At 38.9% G+C, this 26,427-nt stretch overlaps 1 protein-coding gene across 1 annotated transcript in view; it reads right to left on the bottom strand.

Annotated features, from left to right (window-relative positions):
• INSC (INSC spindle orientation adaptor protein) overlaps positions 1-26,427 on the bottom strand; it is a 120,074-nt gene that overhangs the window by 52,048 nt on the left and 41,599 nt on the right. Inside the window, exons 3-5 of the mRNA XM_050974722.1 lie at positions 3,673-4,018; positions 3,134-3,186; positions 1,395-1,518 (exon numbers count right to left, since the gene is read on the bottom strand). Of these exons, the coding sequence (XP_050830679.1) occupies positions 1,395-1,518; positions 3,134-3,186; positions 3,673-4,018 (523 nt within the window). The remainder of the gene's footprint in view (positions 1-1,394; positions 1,519-3,133; positions 3,187-3,672; positions 4,019-26,427) is intronic.

Below are 26,427 nucleotides of genomic sequence, written 5' to 3'. Positions count from 1 at the left end.
GATACACTGATTAGAAAAAAGGCTCTTTACACAATGTAAACTGAAATCTCTCATGCAGACACTTAGTCTGCTTCAGAACAGCAAACTATCCCCAGACATTGTGCTTTTATGGCCAGAAGTGGGCACACAGCCTGACTGAATGGCTCAGAAAACTGTTCATAAAATAATTTTTCTTAATGAGTTCTACATCCTTCAGTCACACAAACACACACAAGGTGATGTGGCATCAGTTATTCCACTCCCTTAAAAGAAGGGAGTAGGATTTCAGGTGTGTCAGTAGGTGCCAAGATGCCCAAAGGCAGAAATATCAGCAGTGAAGAACAGCTCTTCAGACTGAAAAGAATAAACATCTTAACAGTGGTAACCTCCTCACTGAGTTTGAAATATGCAAAGTTATTTACACACTTCAACTCCTACATTTCATGGAGTTCTCATCAATCCCAACCAAAGAGCATTAGGAGGCAGCTGGTTAGTTTGACTGTAATTCTGCAAATATATTTGGGATATTCTCACCTCCTAGTAATAACCCTTTAAAACTAGAAGGGATTTTTCTATGTTTCTGAAACCACCACGACTTTTTTTTTGCCATCTTAACACATCAGGGTATGCTAGAGTTAAACTAATAGCATTCATTAATTTTGTTTTGTCACTGTAATAAATACTTTTTTAACTATTTGTGTTCACTAAGCTTCTCCTTCCCTCTTTTTCTGCTGCAACAACACAAAATTTCAGCATAAAATCACCTCTAAGACATGGACAAGTTATTCGAGTAGAATTACATTTGAGGTTTTCATATGTGAGAAGGACTGGGGTAGAGAAGGGGAAGGGTCAAGATAGGTTAGCTAGACTTGCAAATTGCAATTATTTCAATAATGATCTAATGGAAAAAAATTAATGCATTTGCAGCCTCAGAGTAATTACTCAGTGTATTTCACAGATTCAGAATCACAGAATGGGTAAGGCTGGAAGGGACAATCAGAAGTCATCATTTAGATGCCTTGCAAGAAAGAGACATCAGGAAAAAAAATGAGTAACAAGTTGAGCCAAAAGATCGTTTTGTTTGGGATTAGAGGTTATTGGAGAATTTGAGAATGCAAACACTTAAATCTCATTGCAACATATTTGAGTTCTTGATCAAAATTCTGTTGGAAATTGAGATTTCTAATTCTAATCCTCCTCTTAAAACCAGATTTATAGAATGGCTTGGGTTGGAAGGGGCTCCTAAAATAATTTACTTGCTGTCTCCCTGCTATAAGCAGGGACACCTTCCACTAGATCAGGTTTCTCAGAAGCCCCATCCAACCTGGCCTTGGATCCTTAATGGATTGTTGCCCTCAAGATCCAACTATTTTGGAAGAGCTTTTTGGTTTGGAGCTTTTTTAATACAAACTAACCTGTGCCTCTTGTGTTAAAACCAGCTCTATCAACTGGCCAAAATATTGAGCCACGGTCGTGAGAGTTTCATTAACACAAGATTTCATGGACTTCAGTATCTCTTCATCCTCAGTCTGTAAGCACCTGAAAAGAAGGAGATGGGAAAGAGATGAAGGAAAAAGGGATGCAAAAGACCTGATTGTCAGAAATGAGCCCTGTGTTAATCACAGGATATAACTGCAATTCAGCTGCTCACAAGGACTTTGTGTCATTAGCATCATTCCAGACTTTAAGCAAAGCTTTGTCTACACAGAGTAAATAAATGAAAGGATAGACACTACTGAATAATTTTGAGATCCCAATTTACCTCACAGACTGCAGGCCTAATCTTGCTGCAGATGCTGTGTGTTTATACAGTGCAGCAATTCTCTTTTCCTCTTATGCTGATAGTTTCACTCTTGGATGCCTGCATTTCAACTGCAGCTGTGCATACCCACCCATCTTTCAAAATCAATATTTCAGTACTTTTCATTTCTTTACCTTCTTTGTCATAGTTTAACAACAGCAGGATAAGGATGAAGCAAGAAATGTGCGCCCAGATGAGTTAAACAGCATAATCAATAAATAAACTTGGCCCTCTCTGTGGAAAGATACATAAAGCACCTTTACAGAGTTAGTACAGTTATCCTGTAACCAGTGATGCTTGGCTGTAGAAGAATTGAAGAAATGAGAGAAAGATGGAAAACTTTGTACAATTCAAATGAAATAACAAATATTTCCTCACAAAAACACATTCATTTGTGTTGTCAAAACATCTTCCACTCAGACAGGCCACTGGAATGGAAGATACCGTGTGGTGATCAGTCTCTACCTCACACAGGTTACCTTTTCAGCTTTACCTGCCTGTCAGACACCTATATCATTTTTTTGTCAAAAAAAGACAAGAAGGGAGAGCGTTGATTTAGGGCAGACACTTTGAGATTGGAGCCCATTATCAAATCTGTTAGTCTTATAGCAAAATATAAAACACAAATGTGAGCTCTGTGGGTTTGGCACAAAGCAATAGTGCTCCAAAAAATGTTATTTCCTGATAATTAGATGGTGCTTTTTTCCCTGATGCTATCCCCTAAACAGAATGACTTGAACAATGTTTAAAGTAAACCAAAAAAGAGGGATTGAACTGTGCTGGAGGGAATGGGTAATTTATGTTAGAAAGCGGAAACAGCATGAGAAGAATTACAGAGATTTTTATCTTCCAGTCTCACCATTCCAGAGTGCAGGGAGATGAGTAAGCCTACAATTACAATTTAAAGGAATGTCTGTGTATGTACTTTGGTTTGATTCAAAATAAGTGGATATGTTCATACAGGAACACGTGGTACAAGTCTCAAAATCCAAGTTTTCACCCCAGCTGAAATCCTGACTCCACAGAACTAGGAGGGAACTTTGTCACCAATACCTGTCACAGCCAGACTTTCTCCTGTGGTGTCTAAAAGTCCTGAAAAATCCACTTGTGTGTAACTTTGTGTCTATATCAGACTCTTTGTGCAACAGCAGATCCCATCTTTCATTGGGATGCAGTTTGGGTAAGAGCAACTCCCTTCATCCACCAGAGATTAACACTTGGAAAGCCTTGCAGAGTTACAGCAGCCAAGTTCAAACCATTGAGGAGGTACCTATGGATTTGTGCTTCTCATTAGAAGTTCTACAACATAATAAAACAGCAAAATTAATATTTCAACAACAAAATTTAAGTTACCTTTCTGTGAATGCTGTAAATTCTGAACACTTGTCTATTAAAAGCTTTTCAAGCTGCAGAGAGAACAAGAGAAAGTGGTTTTAAAGTTATATTCATACACACAATTGCTTTACAAAAATAAATAATCCTTGTTTGTTAATTGAAAACCCTCTCAAACATAATATTTCATATGAACACACTTCATCTACTTTTCTGGTAGAGATAAAACTGAGGTTTACAAAAAAAGTAGCATTTTCGAGATTTTAAATGCAAAGGAACTCACAGATGGGGTATCAAAATGCTGTAGTTCTGTAGTCCTCAAAAGCAAAACATTTTTTCCATGCAATTTGTCAACATTATTAAAATTCAGAATAGCCTATGATAAAATAAGATCCAAAGTCAAGATTTCCACTGCTGAAAAAGGATTAGAAAGTCTTAAACAAGGGACCAGTATCAGTATGTAAGAATTTCTTACAGCCTATTTAAAGCAAGTTTTAATCATTATAATGGAATAAAAAATTTTTAAAAAGTGAAACACATCAGGCAAGCCATCCTCTCACCTGCTGCATTTCCTCTGAAGAGCTCCTGGAGAAGGTGTTGTACTCGTTTATCATGGAGTGCACGTGGCAGTTGACCCTCACTGTCATGCTGTGGACCCTCTGCCACCTGTTCTTCTCCAGCTTCTGAGCAATCCTGGTCAGCTCAGTGCTGATGATCCAAGCTCTCTTCAGCAGGAGCTGCAAGTTATCACAAGTGCTGTACTGGGAGGAGAGGATGAGCTCATTTTGTTCATCCTTCTCCAGGCTGATGGGCTTGGACTGGAGAATGCACATACATTCACAGTCTGTCATCAGCTTCAGGTCTTCCATCCAGCGCTGAACAGAGTCCACCTGGATTAGGTGCATGCTGGAAGGCAGAGAAAGAGAGGCAAGAATGAGGTAAAGCAAAACAGCCTTACAGTAACCACCAGCTGCACCAACTCCTAGGTGGCAATGGATTGACCAAAGGCAAATTATTGAACAAACAATTTGCTTGTGGTACAAACACAGTGACACATTTAGCTCTTTATTCCAAAAGCAAGTTCTGGATTTCTAATCACTTTTATGCCACACACCCCGCTATAAAATTATGTCTGAAAAAACAGTGGATATTAGAGATAAGTAAAAAGAGGGTTTGATTATGATTTTTGGGGAAAATGTTTCTTGTAAGTTCAGAGTTTTGTATGGGAGAAGGAGCAAAGTTCTGGGTGTGTTTGCTTTGTCTAGGTTTTCCTAGACACTTGGCCTATCAAGTGCTTAAAATTTTACCTTGCAGCATCTCTCCAAAGGCCTTCCAAACTTATGCAGTCAAACCAACAGAGGGAACAATACTGCAATATCTGTTCCATGTAACAATCCCTGAAACTAGAGCTGGATTCTACTTCCTGACCAGACCTTTACCTACCCCCTTATTTCTCATTGTACATTTTGCACACTGACTTCCAAGGCACATTTTTACATAACAAACATGATGTGAACCAGCAAGGCTGAAAAGCTCCTTGACAAGTGTACCCTGACACAAGGGCAGTGAGCCTGCATTTTGTGCCCTTGCACCCTCCAGCCAGTAAAATGGGGGACCTGAGGCAGAAGTTGCACTGATTCAGAGCTCATTTTTTGTGGTATTACAAATTTCATCGTCTCAAGATGAAGATACCTAATCTTTTTTCTTATAAGGCACTGAAATCCTAATAAAAATGTCGTAATCCTCACCCCGTCCATACTAAAATTTTCCAAATAATTGAAAATAAAAGGTAAAAAAGAGATTAAATAAAAGTAAAAGAACATGGATTTAACTATTTTTTCAAACTTCAATTGGTATCCTACAGTTAATATGACAAATTAGTCATAGTAGATTGTTGTCTACCTTCTGAATACATGTGCAGATTTTATGATACTCTACCAGAAAGGACAAAAAAGAAAGTCCCTATTCTTTTAATTCAGGTACGGATTTATTGCAACTCAGCAGAAACATTCTGTGCTGTTATATAAAGCCTTACTGCTAGAATAAAATCTGCAATCACATTAGCTAAGCTAAGGAGGACCAGGTGGAAGCCTTTTTCAATCTTGTGCTTCCATTTATACTGTGAGCACCAGCTGAACTCCAGAAATCTCCTGCCAGACTACTCCAGTAATATTCTATAAATAAACAAAATGTATTTACATATACAGGAAAAGGAAGCTCACCTCAAGTACCATTTCATGTAAATTGACAGCAAACAAGATACAAGAGATCAGTTTCATTGATTCAATCTACCTTTTGACAATATATGATGAAGCTACTTTTAATTTTGAACTTCACAGGCTACTGCTATTTAAGGTCTTTATTTCACTCAGCTCTGAATATTGTGTAATTGCATTTCATGATCGATTGAGGCCCACTTTCTCTTTGCTATGTGTAGTCTCCTTATTGCCTTTTTGGATCTGAAGCAAGGTTTCCTAATAAACAAAAACAACAACTTCAGAAGTTTGAGACCATGATTTATACCAATGTGCATAGTTTGCATGCAGAACAGGATAAACTCATTTGACACAGAATAATGTATCTTTCATTTCCAAAGTGCACTGGGATGATTAATTAAATTTCTGTTTAGTAAGTAGAAATAAACTTCTACATTAGAAATTCACACAGACAAAAATCTAGAATAGAAAGTTAGTAAGGAAAAAAAAAAAAAACCAAGAAAAAAAATAATTCATATTTCCTTTAGTCCCAAACAGCCAAAAGAAATTCTTTACTCTAAGGAGGAAAAAATGAGGTAATAAGAATAGTACAAGGAGAAGAAAAAAAACCCAAAAACCATAAATTAAAGAAACTCTCCTTGTTTGCTTCCGTTTCTACTAATTGCCAGAAGTACAGTTGTAGAATGTAGGATATTTTTTCACTGAAACTTAATATAACTTAACTGACAAGAGAAACATTTATACCATTCATTTCCTTCTAGAGGACCACAGAAAATTCCCCCTGCTTACTCTGTTAGCTTTTCTGACACATTGTCCTTTAAATTAGGTGCCCATCATTATCACTCAAATGAAATACATAAATTATTCACCTTCATCCAAATCTCACTGTATGTAGAGAAAATCATTTTAAGCACTCTGCAGATGAATTTGTAGACTCATTTTTTACATATTAAAATGAGGAAAGCAAAAAAGTGTGATCATCCCTAATTAGCTATTAGGAATCATATTCCAGATGGCATTTACAGAGCTCAAAAAACAAGTTGGAAATTTCCATTTTGTCTCCCCATTACTGAAAAAAAACCCCTTACGCCTACAAAATAAAAACAACCATAATGGTTCAGACAAAAAAACAAAAACCAAACTCTGTTTAGCCCATTATCCTGGTCCCAACATGCCCATTAGGAGATGCATAAGGAAAGATTATAAGAAGTGTGGCAAGAGCTGAGCAACCCCTCCTTCCCATCTTCTGGCAATTAGTGGTTTAGGAACTTCCTCAGCCAGAAGTTGTGTCCGAGTAGGATGTTTTTACAATTCATGAAACAAAAGTAGCCATTAATCCCTTTTTGAACTCAGTTAAACTTTTGGCCTTTGCAACACCTAGTGGCAGTGTCTCACATAGGTGGCAGTGTCTCACATAGTTTTTTGTTGGTTTTTTTTCGTTTGTTTGGTTGGTTTTTTTTGTCTGAAAAAGTGTTTCTTATTGTTTATTTTAAACTTGCTGCCAGGAGATATGAACGCAAACACTTTAGTTGCTATATTCTAAGAGAAAGTGTAAATGAAATGATGGCTCTGTATTCGCCCTCTTCATGCAATTCATTATTTTGTTTGCTCTACTCCATCTTCCCTGGTTATTTTATTTCCATGGTATAGAAACTCAGTCTATCTAGTCTGTCCCCCTACAGACAGTATTCCAAGCCTCTGATCATTCCTTACTCTTCCCACCTTTTCCCAGTTTCCCTATGTCCTAAGATGTAATGGAGAAAACAGGACACAATATACAAGATTCACATAAATGTATGCATTTGAAACACATTTTTTTTTACAGTCCCTATTTTCCAACAATTCTTAGAATAATTTTTTTTTTACTAAACTGTCTTCCAGAGATTTGTTTCATCTTTACCTTTCTGAAAATAAACTTACTTTGATTTCAGAATCTTTTCCATGAGTGATAATAAATAATGTATTCACTATACACATGAAGAAAGAAATTGTGATTTAGCTCCCTTTACCTCCTCACATGTACTACTTTAAGTTCATTAACAGATTTCTTCTAGTGTTTCACAATTTCATATTATCCTGCTTTTATAACTATTTTTTCAGGTATTAAATGTATAAGAGACCTTACTTGTGTGATTTTTCCACAGTTCTCTCTAATTTAGCAAAAGTATCTGCTTGACTGGCTAAGACCCTGATATTTATAGAATCATAGAATCATTTAGGTTGGAAAAGACTTCTAACACCATCAGGCCCAACCATTAACCCAGTACTGCCAGGTCCATCACTTAATCCTGTCTTTAAGTACCACTTCTGCACAGCTTTTAAACACCTCCAGGGATGGTTTTTCAAGCACTTCCGTGGGGAGTCCATTCCAGTGCTTGACAACACTTCCAGTGAAGAAATTTTCCCTAATTTTCCATCTAAACCTCCTCTGGGTTATTCTGGGGGCATTTCTTCTTGTCCTATCACTGGTTATTTGGGAGAAGAGATCAGCCCCCACCTTGCTCCTTCTTTCATGCAATAATAAAAAGAGATCTGTTCCTCCTCAGCTTCCTTCTCTCCAGGCTGAACACCCTTCAGATGCTCCTCACAGGACTTGTGCTCCAGACCCTTCCCCAGCTCTGTTGCCCTTCTCTGGGCTCTCTCCAGCCCCTCAATGTCTTCCTTACAGTGAGGGGCCCAGAATGGGACACAGCACTTGAGATGTGGCCTCACCAGTGCCCAGCACAGGGGACAATCCCTGCCCTGGTCTGCCCACACGCTATTCATCCAAGCCATGAATGGCCAGTTTCTCCAGCAGGATGCTGTGGGAAACAGCCTCAAGGTCTTTCCTGCAGTCCAGGCAGACAGACAGCAGCTACAGCCTCGTCCACTACGTGGGTCACCTTGTCAGAGGAGGTCAGGTGGTCCAGCAGGACTTGTTTTTCTGAAGCCTTGTCTGATCCCTTGGTTTTCCAGATGTGCTGCACAATGGCACCCAGGATGACCTGCTCTGTGACCTTCCCTGGATCTGAGGTGAGGCTGACAGGTCTGTAGCTCCCTGGATGCACCTTGTGGCTCTGCTGGAAGACAGGTGTCACATTGGCTAAAAAGCAGCCACCTGGGATCTCTTTATCCAGGGAGGTGTGCTGGTAAATGATGGAAAGTGGCCCATGAGCACTTTACCAGGACCCTCGGTATCCTTTAGTAGATCCCACCAATGCTGTAGACTTTTGTCCTTATTTCCTTGGAAATATGGGGGCTTTATTCTGTTCCCTGCCTATTTTCCATCTCAGGGGGCTGAGAAGCTGCAGAACAGCTGGTCTTACTATGAAAGACTGAAGCAAGAAGGCATTGGATGCCCCTGAGCCTTTTCTCATTCTCTGTCACCATGTTTTCCCCCCACATCTGATAAAGAAGGAGGTCCCCCTTAGCCTCCCTTTTGCTGCCAATGTATTTATAGAACCATTTTTTATTGTTTCTTATGGCAGTAGCCAGATTTATTCTGGTTGGGCTTTAGCCCTTCTAATTTTCTTCCTGCCTAACCCCATGGAATCCTTGCAGCTCACACAAGTGGCTCTCCCTTTCTTCCAAAGGTGATAAAATTGCCTTCTTTTTTCCTGAATTCCAGCCAAGGGTCTGTTCAGCCAGGCCAGACTTCTCCCCCACTGGCTCATCTTTTAGCAGCACATGGGCACAGCCTGCTCCTGTGCCTCTAGGATTTCCTTCTTGAAAGGGAGATGTACAGATAGATAGATGGATAGTAGTTACCCACTAGTTAAAATTACTGAATTTAGTATGCTGTGGCATATTGAAAAAAAGGAATTTATCTAGACTCTACATTATAAAGGCAGCATATAATGTAAAAACAGTTGTAAAAATAATTCAATGCAAAAAGAAAATTCAAGAGAAAGTCTCCAACATTCCTTAAAAGTCATTCTGTTTTAATTGAGGTTGTAAAGTATTTGACACAGTTTTCAAGAGCACTCAACTGAACTTGACTAAGAAGCAATTTGAATACTCTGAATTCTAGTGTGCTTTCCAAAAAACATAGTCTTTAAAAAATTGTCATTTGGAAAAAATCCTCTGGTGTCTCTGGCTGAGGCCAACTTACAGAAACAACCCATTAGAAGTGTGTTACTCCAAAAGATGTTTGGACCTTGTTTAAAATACACATTTCTGCATGGCATAACACATTGCAGGTAAATTTCTTCCTGGGTAAAGACATTAAAAAAAATACTATTTTAAAAATCTAAGAAGAGACCTATGATATTCAAAGTTCTCTTGCCAGCATTTCTCTTTCCCCCCCCCCGCCTTTTTTTTTTTTTTTTTGCTATTTTCTAGCATCTCTTAAGTAGTTTGTTTACTAACAAATCAAGATTTTCAGGATAGACAACATGGATTGATATCAAAATGATTGATCTCTCTCATGTTGGTGTTGCATGAACCCAAAGGTCAGGAGTTAATGAATCGATCATTTGTTTAAAATTTCCATCTTGAAGCTCTTTACCACCGTTTTACTGGCAGCACACACACTTCTGTTTTAAATTGCAAATGTTATCATGAAAAAGAGTTATACCTCCAATTTAGCACTGAGTTTCACTAAGTGCAAAAGTTTCATGGTTTATAACATTGTGTGGAAGTCGGAGCTGATCAATTCATGTGAATAATTCCAGTGGTCATATTTATAAAGTGTAAAGACTTCTGCTCAGTCAAATTATGTTTCCAAGGCTTCTTAGCCTTTTTATCCATTTTCACCTAATATGACAGATTTATTACCAGTCCTAATGATAGCATTTAGTGCTGCTTCCAGATAAGCCTATGGTGAAAGTCAATGCCAAATCTTAAAACTGTGTGCAAATTTATTATTCTAATTAGTGGTAGGTAATTAATTGGCAACAAACAACTTATTGAATGAATTTCACCCCCTCTTTGAACATAAATAACCTCTAATTTTTTCCTAATTCATCTTTTCAGAATTATTCATGGGTATGCAATATAGCCAGGGCCAATTTCCACATCAATACAATGGCCAGCAGAACTCAACTCTCAGTGCAAGGAGAGAGTGAAAAGCCATAGAGACAGTGCTCATTTTTCTTCAACTGCTTTGCATGATATTAATCACATACAAGAGCCCTGCAGGTGCACAATATTGTATTTGCACTGATTTGGGCAAAATTTGGGAGAGCTAACTGGAGAAATACCTTAAAACACACAGAGTAGCTTTAAGTAGATAAGAATCAAATTCCTGTTTTTTAAGTGAGTGCACTTACTGTGTAGATCATTTCTAAGGTAATAGAGTCCTACAAATATTTAGGTTTTGTACTCAATGCAGCAAGATAAAAGTAGAGCCGGATGGTTGGCAGGATATCCTTTTATTCCCCTCAATTTTACCTACTTCTTTTCCAATGGAACACTAGCAATCCAACTTCACTGTGACAAAAGGTGCCTTTAGTATGAATTATTTAAACATTTAGAACACATGGGTAAAAGCTAGTTTTTAGGTTTTAAAAAAGGTAACAGGCTATATTGAAAGGGTTGTTTTAATCAGCCCCAATGATTACTCAAAATTGTTACAGTTACCAAAATCTGTCAACTTCTCCAAATTCCGTAATGAATAATGCAAAATTACTCAAAGATCACCATTGTAGAAAAGTCTATAAAGAAAGTAAAAACACAGTAATCACTTGTAATATATAAAGGTGTGATGCGTGAACTTACAGTTGTTCCATCAAGCCTCTTTAAAAGGCCATATAAATAATTTAGTGTTAAATGCTGCAGCAGTGTTCTCCTCAGATCTTTACATTTTTCTGAGAAATCCTCACTGTAAGTTGTCCCTCTCTAAAGATGTCTGGAAATATTACAGCAGTCCAGAATTTCTGGCACACTGCAGAACTTAAGGAAGTCACTGTAAAATCACAGACTAACTAAGCTTGCTGATTAGTTTATGGAAAGTCTAGAACAAACTTATCATGCAGTAATTTTCTGTACATGGGAATAGCTTAAATAGGTCCAGTCCTATCCAGCCTCCATCAGCTGAAGGGATACTAAGGCAATGTTCAAACTGCTTTTGAGGAGATTTCTTCCTGCCTGGCACATTAAATTGCTAAAACAGTAGTTATTTTGACAAACACACACAAGCCACTGAGCTCACAGAATTTAAAGACTATGGTAAAATAATATAATTTCCTGAGAGAAAGGAGGAAAATGCAAAAAAACCCCACTATCAGCAAGTTAATGACATTATAAGACTATTAACTGAAGAAAGAACATGCTAATATTGACACAATGTTTACCAACCCAAATATGTCTGCTGAATTTTTATTTATGTAGTATAATTAATTCATACTGACAATGACTATTATTGTATGTGCAGTGTTGTTATAAGATAGCAAACCAAGAAAAGTTTTCAAAACCACTAAGGTTTTGGACCCTGTGATATTGGCATATTCAGATTTAACAAACTGTTATGGACTCAAATCAGACTTAATGAGCTTTGATCCAACTTAAGGACTCCACCAGACCTAGAAACAGGCAATTTTAGCCAATCTAAAATTTGGACATGAGGGATGGGTCAAAAAATAATCTGCTGATGATATTGGTTTGAAGGATATTGGTTTGTGAAGGATATTGGTTCGTTCAGCACGTTCCCTGATGATTTGTAACAAACTGCTCTCCAGTGCACAGACAAAAGTAGCACTGAAGATGAAGGATTCCATGACTCAATCTCTTTGCAAATGACAGGCTGGGTCTTGCAAAAAAAGCATAACAATTATAGTTTTCCTGAGAGATGAGACAGCAGAGCTGAGTGAGCTTAGCTTTGTGCACAGTGGCAGAATCCGTGACTTTTGACTTCGTTTAGCCCAAAGTAAGAGGAATGTGCCTCATGGAACATTGCATGACAAATCTCAGAACTTCCTTGCAGATTCACCCAGGAGTTTAAAATCTAACACAGTGACTGAAGCATGTTGATCATCCTGAAGGGATGTTGCCATCAGCACACGTTTAAACTGCAGATTCCTGAGCAGACACACAGGTCTCACTGCCATAATTATCAGGGCACGTTTCCTGTGTTGGGAAGGAGAAAAGTGAACAAGGCCAGCAACAGGAGAGAATGTGCTCAAGAGAGCTCACCCTGGCTCACTGCTTCCCAATGCCCAGGCTACACTTGGAGTTGAAGGGGACAATATTCCTCATGGCCTTACAAGAATATGCTGCAAGAGAGAGACACCTGGCAGGGAGGGAGAACTAGAAATGAAAGGGAAAAGGAGAAAAACAACACTGGACATAATTTGGGGCCACAGGCAGTGGAAGTGCTCAGACACAATCACAAGCAATGACTAATTTGGAGACTGACATGAGTCCATGAAAATAGCACTAGTGCCTCATTGAACATTGTTTTTTCTTTCCTCCAAATCTGCCTTAATTTCTAGTTTAATAACAAACACTATAGCTCTCTGTGCCTTATTCAAAGGAGTTATGACATGCATTATGAGCAGCAGCATTAGCCTTTCACCTTCTACTATTTACTCATTTAAGGTCCTAACCCTTCTGATTAAGTAAAGCCTGGATTACTTAATGAAGGGTGCAACAAGCATTTTACAGGGAGCGGTGAGATCAGTATCACTCAGGAGACTAGAGAAATTTGGAGACCCTTGTTCACATCTATTACACAGCAGCTCCAGCTAAAACTGTCAAAAAACAAAAAAATGATGAGAAAAAGGACAGCCTGATGTTAGCTTTTCTAAGATTCCCATCAGAATATTAACCCTTCAACAGGCAAATTTAAAAGATTAAAAGCAGCAACACAGTGTCACAAATACTGGAATGAGAAGGCAAAAATACTTTAGGTGGTCTTATTCAAATAAGAAAGCAGTTTCCAATCAAACAAATTCAATATTTGTACAGAGGTTTATGTTTCTGTAAAAGTCAGAAGATGGAAAAGGAAATCTATGCCATCAAACCTACACATCTGACACTAGAAGCAACCAGATCAGATGGCTTGTTCATAAATGGCTTAAAAATCACTCTAAAAATAATTTAGAGGGCTCAAATATGTTCTATTAAATGGCTATTCCAGAATCACAGTGGAAGTTTGGTTGGAAGTTTCTTATTTTTAATCTGAATTTCTTAAAAGCCAGTTCATTCCCATTTGGTTTCATCTTTTCTTTTAAACAAGATTTTATCTTTGAATGCATTTCTAGAAAGCCAACACATGTTCCCAGCTTCCAATTTGCAAGACTTGACAAGCAAAATTCTTCAGATTCCTTTTATGAAACTATGTCATTTCCAGACCCCTGCTTTGAACAGATTTACATTCCTGTTAAATTAATTTTTTACTGAAAGACTTGATATCATGCTTGATAGAAAACAAAGTCTAACACCAATTTTGGGTGATATTAGAACAAACTTATCTCCGCCAGAAATCTCATTTTACAGAGCCTAGGACTGAGCTTCCTGCTTTCATCACCACATCTTCCTGGCAAAGGCAGCCACAGTCATCTCAATCAGCCAGCATACATAGGTCCTCCTCCTTTTTTTCCCCATGTAACAAACTACAGGTTGTTGCAGACTTTCGTGTCCCCAGTCCCCAAATACAAACCATGGAATTTCAATTACTGTCCCTTTTTCTTCAATGCTTCAAGTTGTGTACTTTCAAAAGTACCCTTTATCAGCAGCCCTTTGTCTAATCACTAGTTTTGTGTATTTAATGGTAAATACCACATATAGAATCACTGAACTTCCTTTGTTCAGAGGGAAGGGGATAAATAATTTTGTTTGCCCTAGAGAATATGATAGATTATTCATTATTATGCATCTTTGGCAGGTTCATGTATTGGCATCTCATCTCCTGTTTTATTCCAAACCTTTAACTACTCTTTAGTAGAAGGTCTTCATTTTACTTTCCAATGAAATCTTATTTCACCCTCTCTCACTTCTTAGACACAAACATTTTATGTTGCTATTTTACACTTGGAGTCACTACTAATTTTTTTAGTAAGTTCAGCAGCTTACATAGAGTAATTTTCCTGCCTTTTGTATATTGTGTTTTGCTTCCATCTCAGATGCATGTCCTTCTCTTCCCATTCACACTGCAGAGTCAAAACTAGCTGGTTAGTGTTCCTGGATGCCTTCATATTCCTTTGTGCAGGTGTTGAACCTAGGAAAGCCAGGCCTACTGAAGGTTTAAATGCAAACAAAGCAGGTTCAATATTTACAACCAACAGGGAAAGCCAAGCTCACACTGTATCTCCATTTCAAGCCCCCTCTTGAAGCAGCAAAGACTCAGGCTATACTATCACTTTTTTCATCATGCTTTGCCCATGATGGCACTGCACTTTATCACAAAACATTTGAGGCAAAAAAGTTTTCACAATATAGTCCAGTATTTTTCAACTGAAAATGGGAATTCTGAGCTACCTTCCTACAAAGCATGTTTCTGTGGAACAGATAATCATGGATACCTGAGGATTGTAACATAAGCAGTAAATGTGAACAACCAACTTAAAACTGAGAAATGTAGTTCCAACACTCCTTAAAACTGAAATTAAATTCCTCCTCTGTGGACTTTGGATGAGGCTTGGGTGTGTAGCACTCATTATTCTTTTGACAATGCTTACAGTAAATTCCCCAAGGACAAAGAATTTTAAGAACATAATCCCACATTGGAATTGACAAGAGACTAGCAACTGGCTGAAAATGAAATTAATGGAGAATGCTCTCAAGAACCTGACAGCTTAGCATCATCTCAGAGGAGGTGGTGGAGTCACCATCCCTGGATGTGTTTAAAAAAAGCCTGGATGTGGCACTTGGTGGCACATTTAGTTGAGGTGTTGGGGCATAGGTTGGACTCGATGATCTTTAAGGTCTCCAACCTAGTCATTCTGGGAATTCTGTGAAAGTAAAAAAAAAAAAAAAATCAGCCCCAGAATCTGTGGCTCCCTAGAATTCCAGTATTGAGCATCTCTAGGATTCCATGGCCCTGGAACCCAGCTGCCCAGGAGTGTCTCCCAGGCAACGAGAGCAGGGTGGTGTCAGAGGGAGGTGCAGCAGCGCACTGCACCCACTGCGCAGAGATCCCGCTGGAAGTGAGCTCCCGCCAGACCCGCAGGTCAGCCAGGGTCCTGCCAACATCTCCAGGCCTTCAGTAACACAGGGAGAGCCTGGCAAACTCTCTTTGGAGATTTTAAACTCGTGAACAAGTGACAGTGTGTGAGTTCTGGCAGCAGCTCCTTCACCTTCATCATTCCTTGCCTCCCAGTGGAAGGCCCTGCTGTATCCAGCCTGTCCTGAGCCCCCTGGCAGAGCAGCTGGGGAATGTCCCCCTCACCACCAGCTTGTTGGGCCCCTCTTCTCCTCCTCCTCCTGCTTGGCAGACTCGGTTTCCCCTTTCATTTCAAAATTCTGGACGTTTCTCTCCCCAGACGTGGCCGTTTCTGTTTGGCCTCCCTGTGTGCCACACTTCCCTCAGCTTCCCCCTCATCCCGTGCTGCTGGAGCCTCTTAGGGCAGCTGGGCTTGGAACTTGCAGCAACAGGCCCACACTGAGGAGCTCCTCTGGCCTGCAGCTTTGTTCAGGGTTAGAAAGGACGTGAAAGCTTTTATTCCAGTGTGAAGCTTCTTTTTCTTCTGGAGAATCTGAATCTTGGCTCATTCCACCTTTCTTTCTCTTCCAAGGAAGGATCTGCCATGGCAATCTTCTGGGCCCTCCTTTTGCTGATGGCAGCTGTTGACATCAACCAGCTGCTCTTCTCTGAAGGGAAGGGAACTGTTGGTGAGAAGGAAAGGAGGGAAGAAATCCTTCAGAAGCTGAAGGAGCAGCAGGAGACCCTTCATCTGCTGCACTCACACTTGAAGAAGGAAATTTCAAACCTGGAAGGCGGCGAGGGGGCTGGGACAAAACCTGCACTGCCACTGCAGACAAGGATCCAGCAGAGCATATGCAAAGTGCTTTTCTTGGCTGCCATCATGCTGTTCAAGCTCTGGGCATAGCATTTGCAGGGGGTCACTTGTCAGCACAGTGGAGAAGGAGAGACTGACACATTCCTGGGGAAAGCCTGGAAAGGAGTGGCTTTGCCTAACCACACTCTTTGTGCTGACTGGGGGAATTCACATCCACGTGGACAGAACTGAAGCCAATCTTTGTTTTGTTACAAGGAGACTGGTTCCATTACCTTCGAAAATACTTCAGTCCACTAATGTCTAGCTTTAATGTATTAAGAATTTCCTCTTTTTTGTATCAATTGTTATAAATCCTAGGATTCCATTAATGAAATAAAACAGATTAAATCAAAGGAACAAATTTTTCAGAATTGTTTGCTTGCAACCAAACAACTTCATTTCGTCTTTTGACTCTGACATTTTCCTTGCACTGTGCATTACTGCTACAGGCCAAACCAAACAGCACAGACATAGAGACCATATTTGCAAAACAAAACTATGGATGTGCAACACAACTTTACTATGCTAAGTGGATGGGAAATTAGAGGAAGATGGTTCAGAAAGAGGCTATAGATATTTTGACTGGAAAGCAGGAAAAAGGAGTTTAGCACTATTTCCTCCAGCAGTAATGCAGACAGTTGTTTGTTTAGAAGGAAGTCTTCTACTGGCATCCAATGCTGGTAAGAAAGATAAGAGTAAATAATAAAAAAGCTTACTTATGTTTAAAGCTGATGACTTAAACAATGATAACAAACCGAACATTAAATTTCAAAACTATACAGTTTAAGGAAGGAATTGTAGGAAATACTTTCTTCACTGGTATCAACAGATTTTCCTATCCTTTGCAGTTAAGAAAGGATTTCACTCCTTGAAGGTATTAATGGACATTTGAATGCATAGTGAATTGCTCTGATCTTCCAGGGTTTGGAGGGTACACTGTGGGATGCAAGGAAACACTGCCCAGGCATGGTGTAGATTGCACATCTGCTTAAACAAAAGATGTTTAATAGGATTATTTCCAACTTTGAGTTCTTTCCATTCCATATGCAAGGCTCTTGACAGAATTCACTGTTCCAGAACAAATCCCATCATTGTACCAAGATGGCCAGAATGATGCCAGAGCCACCAGCCAGCAGACAGAGGCACACAGGCAAATCCCTTGTTTCCATGGGTCTGGACTGACCACACGGGCTCAAGTAGCAGAATATGCCCTTCTTAACATTTTCTGAGTAACTCTTGCCTAAGGTTGTAAGCTTTGTGCTTAATTTCGTATCAGAAAGAGAAATGCAATATTTTTCTATTTTTGCCCCAGTTATCTATACAGACTCGACAGAAGGCTGTACACAGCCAAACTTTTATTTGCTGAATTTCCTGAAACTTGTGTGGCTTTCCAGGCACAATAATGTTATGCACAGCAAAAGACCAATCAAGTGGATGCATTCAAGCAGAAATTTCAAAAGCTGAGCTCCACTCTTTGCTTTCCTGCTAATATTCTGAGAAGTTTTATTACCTCCTGCCATCCTCCTCTCCTGCTAAACTCTCTTCTCTGCTTAGCCTAAGTGACACTTCCTTGGTTTTGCACAAGAGCACTGCACACAATGCTCTCATCTTGATTGGAATTTCCAGATCCAACACAATAGTGGAGAAAGGCAAAAAACTAAAATTTTTCCAAGCAATGCTGAGAAGAGTTCTGATGGCCAAATAGGTAAGGCAAAAAAGGAAATGAATAGTTATTTTTTTATTACTGTACAGTTGCTTTTGAATGATGGACAACAGCTGAAGTGTGAAGAATGCCTGAACTAGAACACTCTCATTAAAATATAAAATCCAAAGCAATTGGATTCTAAGACCTGAAATAGACAAGAGTTCAGGAGGGTCCTTCACAAGACTGAATGAGGTGAAGAAACAAACACAGCCTGGTTTCCTGGCAAAAGCAAAGATGAGTGAGCTCAGAATCCCACGGACTGCTCTTTCCAATAATTCATTAGTGAGGACTTTTCACCTCCCTGCTCTTCACAGCCACTCAGACTATCAGGTGTGAAAGAGGAGCAAGGGAGGAAGCAAACCTGGCTGACATTGTCCAGGTGTCAATCTCCACCTTCACAAGGGAGCAAGTGAAAAGAACTACAAACCCCCGAGGATAGAACTGAGTGACTTTTAGACAGATCCAGAGAATATTACAAATGATGACAAAGGAAAAGATAGAGTAAGGATTCCTTCTTTTTCCCCCCTTCTTAATGAGTAGAATGAAACAGAATATCTATTTATTCCTCTTCTTTTAGCAAGAGCAGGGTTTGGATGGCTGTCAGTGAATTTCTGGCACAAATGAGCTAACTAACCATGACTCACAAGGGCAGCAAGGCTCCACATTCTGCAGTGCATTAAAAACAGAACAATGATGTTTTCCCAAAAAAAAAAAATAAATAAAGCACATCATTCTGGTATCATTCCACAAAAATAAGCCAATTATCCCTCCTTAATTATTTATTCAGCAATAATAAATGCCCAGTGGCCACCAAAGAACCTGGAAGACAGCTAACAGAGCACAGAAGTGTAGTGAACACCATTGTTTTGCAATAATACATCCCAGGTTCAATGAATTGGCCTCTGGCACCAAATATGAATAAATGGATGTTTTATGGGAGTACAGTCTTTTGCATTAAAAAGACAATTAAAGGATGAGTGGAACTAGGTTTTTGTCCTCTTATGGTCCCTTATGGCACCTCACAGCACATCAAGCAAATCAGATTCGAAAATATATCAGAAATGGAAGCAAGGAAATATTGCATCATATTAAGTCTGTTATTGTCACCAGCTTTAGCTAAAGGAATTCATTTCATACAAATTACTGTGAGATAACAGAATTTCTTCACAAATGCAAAATACATGTGTAAAACACAAAATAAAGTTATTCACTGAATATTCTCTTTCCCTTTTACAGCCTGTATTATGAGATGAAGGTCTTCATGGGAAAGAAAAAGTTCTGTGTTTGTCTGATTAAAAATCCTTTTCTGCTGCCATCATGTAAACAGAAAATTAGATAACTGACTTCACTGTGTAGGGAAGCAAATAAAGTAGACCCAGTTTTTTATGTGATTTCTATGTCCTACTGTTATCCAGAGTACAAGGATAAATCAATTTAGTTTTATTAAAGGCTTTTCATCACTTCATAAAATTTTCAAAGCACCTGCTCAACAGCTTTTCAAGCTTCAATTCTCAAGCAAGATGTACTTTCCTGTAGCTGCCATTAATACAAAAAATTCAGGCAGTGCTAACTCAGCACACTGTTTGCAAGCAAAAAGGTGTGTAATTCTGATTCCACTATTCACCTGACACCTGTTCCTGGAAGGACTAAAACAATGCCCTGAAAGCAAAATACTAGATTTAAAACATCTTACAGGCTTTGGGCCATCTCTAACTTGCGGGAAAATGTACTTTCCCTCTCTAACGTCCTTCTCCCCCAAAATTTTTATTTCACTAAATTCATTCCTAGACTGAACATTATCCACCTAAAAAAGCAGCTGAACCTTCCCCCTGAATTCAGAAGACAAGAAATTAATAATTGGAACAAACACACTCTGCAAAGGCACTGATAGGTACCTCTGTTCCTCAAAACAAACAATGTCTCTGATTTCCTGCCTCTCACTACTGTTGTGTGCTGAAGGCAAAGACCACCCATTTCCAGTGGAGAGCAGAAAATACCAATGAACTTAATTTAAGGCTGATCAAAAAGCATGCATTGGGAGATATAAAGAAAGCATGAGCAAAACAAGGGCAGTTCAGCACAATTTCACACTTTAAAGTTACATTGAATTCTCTATGTAGGCTGCAGGGCTGGAGGGGAATCAGTGCTACATGCTGCAAACCTACTTCAACTGGATCTGTAAAAACATCATTAAATAACTTCTGCCTGTGTTTTGTCAGATGTGTCCTGACAACCAAAGTTGTGTGCTTATGTTTTTTTCCCTTCCCACCTTTTTTCACACCACTGCAACCCCACAGACATCTGACCTGAACTTGGAAGTTTTGAGGGCTTGAGATATTCCAGACTGCACTACCCAGGTCAAAGTCTCACAGTGAGGTTTTGAAGAGCAATACTGATAAAAGTCTCATTGGTTCCATGAGACTGGAAAGGGATGAGAACATCTTCTTCCTCTACTCATGAAATATTATCTTGGTATTGCAGCACCCTTGATCTATTAAATATATGGTTGGATTTTGCACCAAGCTATTGAAACTAGATTTTCCTGCACTTCACAGCTGCCTGGAATGATAGCTGGGGACAGCAGGAGTGAAACCATGACAGGGCACATGCAAATGAAGCCATTATGTTATTTGTGTCCTTACACACTTAGTTGAAATCAAATGTCATGATACTTCACAGAAAAAAGTAACTACCAGATGCATGAGACTACAAATCACGTACCAAAATGCTTTTTAATACATCAGATCTATAAGTGGCTGGCTGTTTTCTGAGCAATTTTATTCCTTCACTCTTTCCCTATCCCATTATCCCTGTTTGTTTGGTTTTTTAAAAACCAGATCAGTTTTTATTTATCAGACTTAATTTGCAATTAAGGGAGCACATATATATGCATACATGTATACCTGTGGGTTAATACCTGTCCATATATCTCCTCATTCAAATCATTAAGTTGTGGCTTTGACATATTTTAACTTCATATTTCATTTGCTAGATATTTGCTGTTCCAACATTTGTCTCATGCAATTCAGCTGGAACAATTTGCCTATCAATACACATATTCATATTTATCCAGGAAAATATTAGGGCATTTCTAATGAGCTTGTACTCAACTTTGAGGGATATTCTTGCAGATGGAAGCTCTCAGCAGAAGATCTTCCTTTGCTGGTTTCAAATTATTAAGTAGAACAAGTAAGAAACATCTTTATGCAGATTTACTTATACAGAAATACATTTACAATCACAACTTCTCAGTCAACTGTATTCAGAATGCCATTTAATAAGTTCTGCAGCTTCAGCACTGGCAAAAACAAATGCAATACCTTGATAACCAATATGAGAAACCTTAATTCCCTTTTACTTAATTTGCAGACCTAAGCTGTTGAGAAAATCTCCTTGCACAGGCATACAAAATTCATTCAATTTTCTGACTTTGTATTTCCTGAAAACTAAAGAGTTTCCCCAAAGGCAAGCTCTAGGTCATGCTGAATAATCTGTGTCACTCTACCATTGGTCAGGATATTTTCTCATTTTTTTGCATGTGGGTCAGTGAACCCCTTGGTCACCCCTTGGACAGGTGTCTAACAGCGACAGCATTTTGAAATTTCAGCCTACAAAAAACCAGAGAGAAAAGCTTGGAGAACAGTGTTAAGGCAAATACCAGCAGCATTTTGCTTCCTATTAGCAAAAAGTTTTACTATTTCTGACATAAAAGAATGCCTTTAAATCCTAATATATCTTCTCTTATACAACTGTAGTAAATAAGCCCATCTGCACCACATTTATCTGATTGGAGTAGAAAACTCTGTCCTAATGAGCTGCAGGGATGTACACAGAGCTGTTAATGGGCTGTTTGCACCACTGATGCTCTTTGACATACAAAACTGAACTCACTTCTAGCTGTAGATTACTTAAGGACCTAAATTGAGAAGTAGCACTGTTTTACTCTGGGGGCAAGAGTGATTGGAGGCTCTTTATGGGTTCAAATAAAACAAAGGTTAATATACCTGCAGGAAGCAGGTACAGTTCCTGTATCACATTTGTGAAATATTCTGCACGTTCCATCATACCCATTTCCTCTTTCCTGATTCATTTAATGCTGAGGTGATCATATTTGCCAAAGGCATTTCTTCAGAGTAGGAAACAGGTAGAGGCATGTGAAAAGTGCAAAAGGTGGCTTTGCCTGGCCTTCTTGTTTCACAGCAGCACCGGTGTGCAAGCAGACATTGAGGGGGATCCAAATGAAAAGCTGAAGAGGGGGCAAAAAAGTGATGCAACACTCAAAGCTGTGTGACCTAATTGTGGACTTCCAATACCTAAATGGAACCCACAAAAAAGATGGAGAGAGATTATTTACAAGAGCATGACAAGATGAGGGGAATGGCTTCTGACTGGTAGTTCCAGATCAGATATTAGGAAAAAACAGTTCTTTACTGTGAGGGTGGAGAGGTACTGGCACAGGTTGCCCAAAGGAGCTCTGGATGCCCCATTCCTGGAAATGTTCAAAGCCAGGCTGGATGGAGCTTTGAGCAACCTGGGATAGTGGAACACATTTCTGTTCAGGGGGATTGGAACTAGATCATCTTTAAGGTCCCTTCCAATTCAAGCCATGCTGTGACTCCAACAAGGGCACAACCTCCCCCCATAGCTTTGGTTTGCTTTGCAACCTGTCTTTGTAAGCAATTCTAATAAAATCTGATCAAGTGTCATTGTCAAAAGGATGGTGCACACAAAGGGGAAAGAGCTGTAATGCTAAAACAGCTCATGAGACACACTGGGGAGAGAAGGAAGGTTATATGTAAAAAATAAGTTACACTCCTCAAAGATGGATCATTGGACAAATGTCAACAAAAGACAGAGGTAAACAGAACACAGAGAAAGGCCATAAGTTTCTGAAATGTATGGAGCCCATTTTACTCCTTCCAAGTGGTTTTAGGCTCCTTTCTGGAAACACAAAACCCTGCACAGGTTTGCTAGAAGGCTGAAATCAAATTTTCTGTGTTTTTGCACTATAACCAGTATATTAATGTATGTCATATGCATCCCTATTCTGTGTCAAATTAAAAGGATAGACAAATGCTGACCTAAATTTTCACTGAAAGAACATCAGAACTGTCCAAAAACCTTCCCTGTTTCTTCCACAAACACATACATACACACACTGAAATTTAATTGGTGAGCAAAGAGCAGTATCTCTTTTTAGATGCTGGAAAATCCATCAAGATTGTTGTGGAATCTGTTGAGTTATTTAAAAATTATATCAAGCTGTTAACTTAGGTAATAAAAAATCTTCAACTTAAGCATTGGCTGAGCACCTTGAATTTGCAGCAAGGACAACTGCAGTAGAACAATGGTGGGACCAATGTGCACTTTAAAACACCTCCTCTTTCACAGCAGGGCAGCTGTGCAGCAGTTCAGTCAGTTGAACTCTTTGCACATTTTATCAAGGAAAAAAAAAATGCAAAGTTACTGAGATCAACCTCTCATCCAGCAGTTATACAGAGAACACCCAGTACAATTCCAGCCCTTTGGAGCAGGACAAAATATCTTTTTTTCCCCTGGCAGTAGCAGCTGATTGCTTTCCAGGTTGCTCCTGACACTTTAGCCAAGAGCAATAGGGGGTTAGACTAAGCCAGGGGTGCTCCCATCTAAAGGCTTCCTGAGTCACTCTCGACATAAACACAGCCCTCACAACCCCACATCAGGACTGTGCCACAGGAAGACAGGCTTGAGAAAAGTTTGTTTGCTTCTAAATGAGATGGAAAAAAATTAGCTTTGTTCCTGAGCCACTACTGAGAGAAGTTTCTGTCAAAACAACATAAAAATTGAATTCTGCAGATATATGGCTGTTCTATAATTCTCCCTCCTGGCTTCCCACCGGGTGCACTGGACTCTAAGTGTTAAACAACAGTAGCTGTAAAGGATTGTTATTTGAAATCTGGAAGCCTGAGGACCTCAGTGATAGTCTCAAGATTGAGAAACCAACTCAAACACCTTTGAATAAAGGACTCTTCACTGCTGCAGACTAGACACTTGTAATATTCAGAAGGCCACTTCCTTTAAGCCTCAAAGACAGGCCAGCATAGCAGATTTCATGCTTGAAATATTAACTTAAAATACTAAAGTGAATTTGTTTTAAAACTTGGAATTTAAACTTTAAAAGTTTCAAAAATAAAGTAAAAAGTGTCATTTTGCATCAATGGCAAAAAGCACAGGAATCTCTGGCCCAGAATTCAAGACAGCCTGCAAACAAATGAAGGCTCCCTTACTCTGCCATCCTGGCAAGCAAGGTTAACAACCTGAATACACATCATTAGCAGATTTCATGGCTTTCCAATTAGAGTATTTGCCTGCCCTTTGCTTTCATCCCTTCCCACCACCACACTTATCCCAGAGTTAACTTGTGTAACACATAATACATCAAACTGCTGATTTCTGCACAGCTGATACTGAGCAAGATATTTTTCGCTCTGTAGCACTTCCCAAAAGTTTGCTTTCACCTATCGTGTCATCCATTGAACAGCCTCAGTTACTTAGATACCATTGCCTAGTTCTTCCTTTTTCCTTCAATAATTTGCTCAGCTTTTCCCTGGTTTGCTCTTGTTTAATCTTTATCCTGACATCAGTGCTGCTGACATTTTAGATATTGAAAAAATATTTCCATAACCTTAGCTGAGGAGAATATTATATTCTTGATGTAGATGTTTTCTATACTTCCAGATTGGACCAAATATTTTCTATAGTTCCTGGACGAAATTCAACAATAAAGTATCAGCAATTAGCAAAATGCAAAATTTAAATACTTGAAGCATAGTTTACATGTGCAGGATAGTTAAAAGTTGTTTCTTTAGAAACAAGTAAAATATTACATATAGTCCTTTATGTATATTGCCCTAAATAAATAAAAATGCATGTTTATGTGTGTGTATATATATATTCACTTCACCACATTCTCTGAAATACTGTGAGAAGCAAAACAAAACAACTGGAATTGTTAACAGTCGCATTTCAGCTTAATATTAAATTCCTGTTTGCACTCCAAATCCCTCAGGGTTAACATGAGCTCATAAACCCAACCACTAACAGACACCAGCCAATTTAATGAGACCAGAAATGGGGTCACACCAACCAGCACATTCTTAAGATCATTATATTATTTGTCAAAAAGGAAAAGAACAAAGAAAAATATTTACCAAAGTTGAAACATTGTCCTTATAGCTTTTTTAAATTTGCTCTTTGCAGGCTACTGAACAACTGATTACAAGATCCTCCCAACCATCCCCAGGCAACAGTGAACCTGATTAAGACAGACCAGGCAATTAAATAAGGAAGAAATTCCCAGGACACATGAACTGAAGAGAAATATATTGTATTTAAAACAGTAGTACTATTCATATTTTTCCTAAATAGCTGAAAGCACAAGTCATAGTTAAACCATTGAAATATCTTTAATGAAGGAATTAATTTTTTAAAAATTAATTGTGGAAAAACACCTCAGAAATACCAAGGTACAGGTACTTATTCATCAGTCTCTGTTATGGCCATGGTTGCGAAGAGAGTTTAAAGAACTCACCACGGTGAGAACGATGAGAAAATGTAACATATGGAAGGGACAAGCTGGGTTTTGGGAACAGAAACATATCCTTTGCATTTACAGGGAGCAGTTTCTAGGTAGTATTCAACATTTCCCACCTGCCACAGTTCAGGAGGATGCTGTACCCACAGCAGGCAGAGCAAGGCACACAAGCTCATAACATGGTGCTGTGTAAGAACCACTGAAATATATGGAGATAGGCTAGTGAGGACTTCCTTGGTGTTTCCCCAGCTGAGGTGGAACACAAAGACAAGGGAAGGTAAAGTGGTTTGCCTGAGGCAATAAGATTATTCAGCATTACAACCAGGAGAGAATCAGGAGCAATGACATCTAGTGCTAAATCCAAGTTTCTGCAAACCTCACTGCACTTTTGAAGACACACACAGCACCATCTTTTCTCAGAATAAGTCAACAACTAATTCAGTGAACCTGAGTCCTTGAGCTTTAAGATCCCTCCATTAGTCTGATGGTTGTTTTCAAGTTTTCATAAAGAGTTGTATTTCTGTTAAGGAGAACAACTTGGCTTTTTCCCCTGTCTCAGGACAGTAAAGGGGAAGGTCACTAGAATGCTTCAAAGCAGCTTGAATGTTGTACAGGAAATATGTATTGGCTATACTAAGCAAAAAGACAGGATTTCATCCCTTATTTCCTTCCAGGGCTAACTAGAATGATTCCAGCTACATTACCAATGTGATAATAACAGCAATATGGCATAACTGCTAAAAGCAGAGAAAAATATGGAACTGTTGGTTCCATGGCATGCCATTTGATTTCAGCATAGTCTACCTATTATGATGATAATTTACACTTTTTAACTCCCTTAGCATTAACAATTTTCTCTTTTAGTTCACAGGTAGTGTCCTATATGCTTCCCTTTAAAAAAAAAA

Source organism: Serinus canaria, chromosome 5 (genome assembly GCF_022539315.1).
Source record: "Serinus canaria isolate serCan28SL12 chromosome 5, serCan2020, whole genome shotgun sequence".
Taxonomy (NCBI): domain Eukaryota; kingdom Metazoa; phylum Chordata; class Aves; order Passeriformes; family Fringillidae; genus Serinus; species Serinus canaria.
The sequence above is the reverse complement of the archived record's forward strand: the minus strand, read 5'-3'. Positions and strand labels throughout refer to the sequence as shown.